At 37.7% G+C, this 10,000-nt stretch overlaps 2 protein-coding genes across 2 annotated transcripts in view; one reads left to right on the forward strand and one right to left on the reverse strand.

The window, feature by feature from the left end:
* Nucleotides 1-10,000, forward strand: part of LOC136852943 (transient receptor potential-gamma protein-like) — a 698,042-nt gene that overhangs the window by 206,459 nt on the left and 481,583 nt on the right. The gene's annotated exons all lie outside the window — the stretch shown is intronic.
* Nucleotides 5,942-7,231, reverse strand: LOC136852681 (micronuclear linker histone polyprotein-like). Its single transcript, XM_067127593.1, has one exon. It carries the CDS (start codon nt 7,229-7,231, stop codon nt 5,942-5,944), a length of 1,290 nt encoding a protein of 429 aa, XP_066983694.1.

Here is a 10,000-nt window from a genome sequence, read left to right on the forward strand (position 1 = left end):
TGATTTAAATATTTTATCTTTTTGGAAGAAAGTGTTTGAAAAACAGTGTTTATTAATATGACTTTTTGTAAATTGTTGAAGGACTCAAATATCGTTAATTAATTGAAAGCTGCTAGACTGTTAACTGGACCAGACTCTTGATGCAAACTGTGTGATTATAAAGCTAATAATAAAAAGCACGATAACAGTACTCAAATAAATCGTGATAACAGTACTCAAATTAAATCATGATAACATTACTCACAAAAAATCATAACAGTACCCACGGCAAAGCAGTAACAAAAAAATTTTTTTTCCCAAATTTTGAAAATGGAAAAACCACGCCCTTCTTTCTATTCCAAACTTTCGAAAAGGGGGAAAAGTAACAAAAAATTAAATAGCCACACTCCCACGAGCCTTCCAGGAACCCGACACACCTTATATCACCTTTCACCGATAATCCCATTGTTTTCGAGTATCCGAAAGCCATTCGGGCCTGACTTTGTAATCACTTGGAGATGATGTACTGCGGGGTCCGGACGTTCATTAAGTCCGTGGGACCTCCTTTCGAGAAAATAAATTAATTAATAAGTGAATCAATAGATGGATGAATGAATGGGTATTACTGATAGAAAATGAAAAAAATAGGTAGATTAATTAATAAATGAAATAAATAGATAGATATGTGAACAGGTGTTACATATAGAAAATGATTTAATAGGTAGGGTAATTAATAAAAATAATAAAATATGTGAACAGGTATTAGATAGATAAATAGGTATAATTAATCCGAACAGGTAGATATTAATAGTATAGAAAATGAATAAATAGGTAGATTAATTAATGAATAAATAGATAGATATGTGAATAGGTATTACACATAGAAAATGAATGAATAGATTAATTAATAAATGAATAATTAGATATGTGAATAGGTAGTACCTATAGCAAATGAATAAATGGGTAGGTTAATTAATAAATGAATATATAGATAGACAAGTGACTAACTATTATAGATAGATAAGTAAATGAATAGAAGATACATAATAAATAAATTGACAAATAAATAAATAAACAAAAAGATAAATAAATAAATAAAATAAACTTGCCTAAAAACTTGCCGAGTTTGTCGTGAGCCATGTAATTCCACAGAAAAGCATAGAAAGGATAATTCAGGATTATCAGTAATTAAAAAAAAGATAAGTACAAAACAGAGTTATTACTGTATATAAAAAAGTGTGTTACAAAATATAATGTACAAAATATATGATAATATTACTTAGTTGTGTCATAGTTAAGTAGATAACAAGACTTTATGTTTGTAATATAACTGGGGGGGGGGGAATATTCAGATATGTTTCATTAGTAAATTTTGTAAGAGTAAACATTATATACTATTTTAACGTTTCAGTATTTTAACATTTCTCTCTTTCTTTTCCAGGTATGTGTGGCAATAGATGAATATTAATAAACAGATATTAATATATATCTATCGTATCGAAATAGAACTGCTTCTTTTGACAAGTCTTCAGGTAAGTAGTGTGTCTTATATGTAAAAACCAGCTGCTATTTCATATGTATGTAGTACCGAAATAATTTATTTTCATTGAAAAGGATATGGAAAATGCCTTACCCTGAAACTGGAACTAAACACGTAGTGTTCTGGAACAATTCTGGAAAAAATTGCTCAGTGGATATATAAAATAATTTCACCAGAATTCTTTTCTACATTCCGGGACCTGAAACCTAAAATGAAAGCTCCCGTTGATTTTTGGAAATAGGAGGCAAGTAAGAATAGAATGAATTTGGAAAAATATAAGTAAAATACGTTAGAACAAGTGACTGGGAAGCAGGATTCTATTCAGAAGGGAAAGAAAAAATTAAAGAAAGCGAATTTAAGTTCCCGGTGATTTGAGGAATAGGAGGCAAGTAATAATAAAAAATGAATTTGGGAAAATAGTAGTAAAATGAAATAGAAAAGAAAGCGAGAGAGAGGCAGGATTCTATTCAAAATGGAAAGAAAAATTCAAGAAAGCGAATTCGGGAGAGAAAAAAAAAAATAAACTCCTTCAGGTTGAATGGGCCCCCTTCAAAATTCGGTATTTGTGACGGGGGGTCGAATCCTCGGCTCCCAGGGCTGAGTTCGCAATTTCCTGCTCTTTTGGGGGACTCTCCCCCTCTCCCCTTCCCCTTCCCCTTCCATTCCCCTCCCCCCCCCTCCAACATTCTCTTCAAGACCTCTCTTCCATGAACTCACTCAGCGTCCTGTCACCTGGTGTACCTGTAGCTTAACCCCTCCCCCTTCCTATTCCCCTCTCTCCTTCCCCTCCCACTTCCTCCTTCCTCCCCTCCAAGGCCATTTCCTGAGAGAGAGAGAGAGAGAGAGAGAGAGAGAGAGAGAGAGAGAGAGAGAGAGAGAGAGAGTCTAAAGGCTCGTATGCTCTCTGGGTACTGATATTTCGGCTTATATATAAGGGCCTTTAAGCTTAATAGTATTTAGTGCTACAGGAGGGGCAGGTATGATTAATTTGTTTGTTTTGTGTGTGAGATGTTTGTATGTGCTTGTCCATACACACATACACACACAAGCGCGCATACACATACACGAAAGCGTGGTGTTTGTATTTACGTTAAACGTAATTGTAAATGTTGTTGTGTATATATGCTTATAGATATGAAAAGGATATCGTCTCTTTTCATGTACTGTGGTTGAATATATATATACATATGAATATATATATATATATATATATATATATATATATATATATATATATATATATATATATATATATATATATAGATAGATATATATATAGATAGATATGTATATATGTATATATATTATATATATGTATATATATATATATATATATATATATATATATATATATATATATATATATATATATATATATATGTATGTATATATACTGTATATAGATAAAGATATGTATATATGTAACTATATGTGTAATATATAAGAAGATATATATATATATGTGTGTGTGTGTGTGTGTGTGTGTGTAAATTCCCAGCTCCTGACATGTTCTCTGGCTTAATAGGATGCACTTACCAGCTACCGGGGTTCAGTAATTAACTCAGTGAGAAACCAAATAGACTAAGGTGAAAATTAACCTGCTTTAAAAAGTTAGGGCTGCAGTTGTTCAACATTTTGTGTTCCCACTCATTTTAGGGAATGTCAGACTGGCGTCCTCTCTTCCCTGGTCGTTGATGTCAAAGAGAGAGAGAGAGAGAGAGAGAGAGAGAGAGAGAGAGAGAGAGAGAGAGAGAGAGAGAGAGTAATTGTACTGGGTCGCTGTTCATATATATATATGAGTCCTTGGATATACCAATATTTATGATATAAATTAAAATATATATATATATATATATATATATATATATATATATATATATATATATATTATATATATATATATATATATATATATATATATATATATATATATATATATATATATATCGTTATAAAACCAATCTCGAAAAACCAATCGAAGTTTGTAAGATACTCCAGACATACAATATAACGAGTAAAAAATGCGCCGAAGTTTCTTCGGCGCAATCGAGTTTTCTGTACATCGCATAATCAAGACCACTGAAACTGTTTTTAGGTGGTCTTGGTATAATGTTGTATGAACCGCGGCCCATGAAACTTTAACCACTTTGAGATTATGGTTAAATTTAACCTTAAATAAAAATAAAAACTACTGAGGCTAGAGGGCTGCAACTTGGTATGTTTGATGATTGGAGTGTGGATGACCAACATACCAATTTGCAGCCCTCTAGCCTCAGTAGTTTTTAAGATCTGAGGACGGACAGACAAAGCCATCACAATAGTTTTCCTTTACAGAAAACTGATAAAAACGCGAGAAAGTATACCAAACAATAACTCCCACACGATTCCCCAACGTCATGCGAAAAGTATATGAAGGATTATGTCGCAAATTGAAATTCAGATTCTCCCAAACGCAAAATTTAAGCTCGAATTCTGTGTCACCTAAAACGCGAAAAAGCCTACACAGAGTTTCCTTTGCATCTAGACGTGAGGGGTGTGAGGTTTGGAATAGATGTGTAAATAGTCCTAGAATTGATATTTGATTGGCCAAAAGTAAATTGCTTGTTACCCCACCGAGGGAGGGAGGGGGGGGGAGGGAATTGAAATTGAGAATATATATACATACAGCCGCGTGGGTATAGATTCCGAAATTGCACCTGGAATCAAAGGTGTGTGTATAATCGTTTTTAAATGAATATTACAAAATCTGTGGTGGGGGAGGGTGGGGGTGTGACCCTTTTTGACCTCGGAAGGAAGAGGGAGTATTATGGTAGGCCTTGGCGTGGTAGACAAAATATAGTACTGATAGTTAGAGGAAATGGTAGTGATTAATATGGTTGCCAGGAGATTTTAGTTAGGTTGCATAGTTATTATTTTTAATTAAAGATAATTTTCATAGTGTTGGGTTTGTAATTTGTGCATTTAGGGAATAAAACTGCAAAGGATGAATTATGTTAATTGTAGGCTCAAATTATATTATTTTCCCAAGATATATATATATAAAATATATATACTGTATATATATTATTTTATATATACATAATTATATATAATTATATATACATGTATGTGTGTGTGCGTGTGAATTCGGCTATGCACCGTTTTCATGAGGTCAGATATTCTCTCTCTCTCTCTCTCTCTCTCTCTCTCTCTCTCTCTCTCTCTCTCTCTCTCTCTCTCTCGTGTCGGGGTTATGAAGAGTCCACGATGAAGCGATACAACGCCAGTCTATGAAAGGAGTTGGAATTTGTAAGGAAAAAGGGAATTCCATTCCCGATTCCAATTAGTACATCCCGGAGAGGATTCCAGAAGTGTCATTCCGGAAGGTAACACAACCCAACTGAAATTCCCAGATAAAACTCTAATGAAGACTCTTTTCTCTCTCTCTCTCTCTCTCTCTCTCTCTCTCTCTCTCTCTCTCTCTCTCTCTCCTTCTGATGTTATATTAAAATATCAAGTTTATTTATGTCTCACTGAGATGCTCTGTGAAAATTAACTGCTTTCTCGCTTACCCTCTCTCTCTCTCTCTTCTTAATAAACTAGTGAAGACTCTCTCTCTCTCTCTCTCTCTCTCTCTCTCTCTCTCTCTCTCTCTCTCTCTCTCTCTCTTTACTATAAAAGTTTATTGAAATCGCGTGTACAGATATGCTATGAAAATTAACTGCTTTCTCCATATTTCTCTCTTACTTCTTGTTAAACTAGGGAAATCTCTCTCTCTCTCTCTCTCTCTCTCTCTCTCTCTCTCTCTCTCTCTCTCTCTCTCTCTCCCCCCCACACGCACACACGCACTTTAAAGACGACCTATCCTAATCCGCAGCTCAAGATTTGACTGTAAATAAGACCTGAATTTCAAAGCGAGTCCCCGGCAGAAGAAGAAGAAGAAGACGAATGATGATGCCAGATCCTAGGACTGTTTTCCCTCATTGCGTAACTTAAAATAAGACTTTGAGACTTTACTCCTTCATTGCGTAACTTAGATTAAGCCTTTGTTTACTCGTTACGCAACTGAACATTCAACTCCTTGTGCAACTGAGAAACTTGATATATCAACTCCGATATATCACCTCCACAACGGGAGTGTTCTAACTTTGTGTATCTAATGTGATGTCAATTAGGAGCCTTGGTTTGTTGTCTGGGACTCTCTCTCTCTCTCTCTCTCTCTCTCTCTCTCTCTCTCTCTTCCCCTTTTCATAGATATTGCCATTAGTTGCAAACGGAGGCAATTACTCCAACACTGGTTGGTGTGTTACTTGTGTTATCGCCATCAATGAACTCAATGATGCCGAACAATGGCAGTTGCTCCAGACTCTCTCTCTCTACTTTAAGAGGATAGAACTGAAGTGATTGCTTCAGAGTACTGGAGTTTCCAAATTGCCGTGGCTACTACTGCTTGCTTCTCGCTGCTGCTTGCTGCTGTTTCTGCAGCTGCAGCTGCCTGATAAGCTGGAGCTTGGATGCTGTTTTGCTGTTTTGCTGTTCTTGCTGCCTTTTGGTGACTGGTTTGTTTAATGTGGGCGGTTTTCTCTTGTGTGCTTGCTTGCAGTACGCTGCTTTGTGTCTGCTGCTTTCTGTTGTGTGCTTGCTTGCAGTACGCTGCTTTGTGTCTGCTGCTTTCTGTTGTTGCTTGCTTTTTGCGTCTGCTGCTTTCTGTTGTGTGCTTGCTTGCAGTACGCTGCTTTGTGTCTGCTGCTTTCTGTTGTGTGCTTGCTTGCAGTACGCTGCTTTGCGTCTGCTGCTTTCTGTTGTTGCTTGCTGCAGTACGCTGTTTGTGTCTGCTGCTTTCTCTGTTGTGTGCTTGCTTGCAGTACGCTGCTTTGTCTGCTGCTTTCTGTTGTGTGCTTGCTTGCAGTACGCTGCTTTGTGTCTGCTGCTTTCTGTTGTGTGCTGCTTGCAGTACGCTGCTGCTGCTTTCTGTTGTGTGTTGCTGCGCTGCTTTGTGTCTTGCTTTCTGTTGTGTTTTGCTTGCAGTACGCTGCTTTGTATCTGCTGCTTTCTGTTGTGTGCTTGCTTGCAGTACGCTGCTTTGCGTCTGCTGCTTTCTGTTGTGTGCTTGCTTGCAGTACGCTGCTTTGTGTCTGCTGCTTTCTGTTGTGTGCTTGCTTGCAGTACGCTGCTTTGTGTCTGCTGTTTTCTGTTGTGTGCTTGCTTGCAGTACGCTGCTTTGTGTCTGCTGCTTTCTGTTGTGTGCTTGCTTGTAGTACGCTGCTTTGTGTCTGCTGCTTTCTGTTGTGTGCTTGCTTGCAGTACGCTGCTTTGTGTCTGCTGCTTTCTGTTGTGTGCTTGCTTGCAGTACGCTGCTTTGTGTCTGCTGCTTTCTGTTGTGTGTGCTGCTTTGTGTCTGCTGCTTGTTGTGTGCTTGCTTGCAGTACGCTCTTTGCGTCTGCTGCTTTCTGTTGTGTGCGTTGCAGTGCTGCTTTGTGTCTGCTGCTTTCTGTTGTGTGCTTGCTTGCAGTACGCTGCTTTGCGTCTGCTGCTTTCTGTTGTGTGCTTGCTTGCAGTACGCTGGCTCTGCTGCTTTCTGTTGTGTGCTTGCTCGTCATTTGTGTCTGCTGCTTTCTGTTGTGTGCTTGCTTGTAGTACGCTGCTTTGTGTCTGCTGCTTTCTGTTGTGTGCTGCTCTCTGCTGTATGCTGTGTTGCTGTGCGCTGCGTTGTGTCTTGCTGCTTTCTGTCATGTGCTTGTTCTTCGTGTGCTGCTTTATGCTTGATGCTTCCTTCTGAATGCTTGTGTACTGTGTGCTGCTTCGTGGCTGCTGCTTTCTGTCGTATGCTTGCTTGTCATATGCTGCTTTCTGGCTGCTCCTTTCTGCTGCTTGTTGCACGCAGCGCCTCTGCTCTCTCTCTCTCTCTCTCTCTCTCTCTCTCTCTGCTGGCTATTTACTGCTACCTGCTATCTGCTATCTGCTATCTGCTGGCGCGCGGAAGCGTCGCTTTCCACCTGCCCTTTGTGAAGGCAATAGCTTTTGTTTGATCTTTCCTTTTGTCTTTTGTTTCTATTTTTATGGGGAGAGAGAGAGAGAGAGAGAGAGAGAGAGAGAGAGAGAGAGAGAGAGAGAGAGAGAAGTCGGATTTCGTTTGTCATCTTATCGTTTCTGTTATAGCCGTCGTTATTACGATTGTTATTTGTTATTCGGGTTGTGATTTTTAATTTTCTGGAAAAGAAAACTATTGTGAGGGCTTTGTCTGTCCGTCCGCACTTTATCTGTCCTCACTTTTTCCGTCCGCCCTCAGATTTCAAAAACTACTGAGGCTGGAGGGCTGCAAATTGGTATGTTGATCATCCACCCTCCAATCATCAAACATACCAAATTGCAGCCCTCTAGCCTCAGTAGTTTTGATTTTATTTAAGGTTAAAGTTAGCCATAATCGTGCATATGGCAACGATATAGGATAGGCCACCACTGAGCCGTGGTTAAAGTAGCATGGGCCGCGGCTCATACAACATTATACCGAGACCACCGAAAGGTAGAGCTATTTTCAGTGGCCTTGATTATACGATGTAGCGGCTGTACAGAAAACTCGATTGCGCCGAAGAAACTTCTGCCCATTTTTTACTTGTTTCTTTGTGGTATCTATGACGGTTTTAGAATCGTTATTGTTAGCCTATGATTATACGTTAGTCTTATTTATTATGTATATAATTACTCCTATGAGTCGTCAGCAGGTTTGATATTGTCAACATGCACTCTGTTCAAATATATATATTTAATATTTTTTGAATAGTATTATCAATTCATTTTGTATTTAGGGAAAAGCCTCGGGTTTTTTAATATTGGCTTTATATATTTTCATAATCTGTAATTGAACGTCATGATAAATTTATGATACTATAATGTTTAAAAAATTGTAATTTGGTTTACTTGCCTCTCTCTCTCTCTCTCTCTCTCTCTCTCTCTCTCTCTCTCTCTCTCTCTCTCTCTCTCTCTCTCTCTCTCAGTAAATAAAAAATAAATTGACTATATATATATATATACAATATATTTGTATGAATGTATATGTATGTTTTAGTTAATTTATACATATGTAAATACACACACACACACACATTATACAGAGAGAGAGAGAGAGAGAGAGAGAGAGAGAGAGAGAGAGAGAGAGAGAGAGAGAGAGAGAGAGAGAGAGACGTTGAAAAAAACTATCGCATACCTGTCAGTCAAAGCTTAGCAGTGCATACTCGATGATGTAATGCAAAAGTCATAAATATATAATCTTTTTTCCCCTCGTGCATGTGGAATCTCCCCTTTTTACTCGTTATGCAATCTGAGGGTATTCATGAAGAGCCAAAGAGGGAACGAAGTTACTGAGAAGCGTTCTTGTGCGCCCCGTGTAATGGTGAAGCCTATATTTGCTGCGTATTAATAAAGGGAGGTTTTTTTTTTTTTTTTTGTCTGCGTTGAGTCGATCCGCTGGGCGGGGTGGGATGGTAATGGTATTGTTTGGTGTCTGGTAGCTTGTTTGGAGTTTTCCATTGTTTGTTTTTGTTTTTCGTGTTTGTTTTATAAATACATAGATTTACTGGTTTTATTTCTGTGTATGTTGATTATATAGAAATTTATATTTATACATATGCGATTACAAATATCTAAATATATGTATGTATACACACACACACACACACACACACACACACACACACATATATATATATATATATATATATATATATATATATATATATATATATATATATATATATATATATCCTGATTAAATTTCATTTGTTACTCTCGTCCTCTTTTTGTAATTTTTTTTTAACTCTTCACCCATTCAATCCTATTCACTGGAATCATACTTTCCAAAGAAATAACCTTTTTATGTCGGTCCGTTTGAAATGAAACTGAAACAATATATTACCCCGACATTGTTGCGGTTTCACTTTGATTCGTCTGTTTGTTTGGGGCTGATTTTGACGACTAACCGAGCTTTGAGTTGAATTGTTTTGAAGACTTTCAGGACCCGGGAGGTCCTCCTGTTACGCATGTGAGACTTGGGAGTATCTGGTGACTTGTGGACCGACTTGTTCAAGACATGCGGTGTGCTCTTATTGTGGTGACTTGTTGGATAATCTGCTGTTGGTGACTTGTTGGATGCTTGTGGTTGGTGATTTGTTGGATACATGCGGTTGGTGACTTGTTGGATACATGCAGTTGGTGATTTGTTGGATACATGTGGTTGGCGATTTGTTGAATACATCTGGTTGGTGACTTGTTGGATACATGTGGTTGGTGACTTGTTGGATACGTGCATTTGGTGACTTGTTGGATACATGTGGTTGGTGATTTGTTAGACACATGTGGTTGGTGATTTGTTGGATACATGTGGTTGGTAATTTGGTTGATACATGTGGTTGGTGACTTGTTGGATACATGCGGTTGGTGACTTGTCAGACACATTTGGTTGGTGATTTGTTGGATACATGTGTTTGGTGACTTGTTAGATACATG

The sequence above is a fragment of the Macrobrachium rosenbergii genome, chromosome 26, assembly GCF_040412425.1.
Source record: "Macrobrachium rosenbergii isolate ZJJX-2024 chromosome 26, ASM4041242v1, whole genome shotgun sequence".
Lineage (NCBI taxonomy): Eukaryota > Metazoa > Arthropoda > Malacostraca > Decapoda > Palaemonidae > Macrobrachium > Macrobrachium rosenbergii.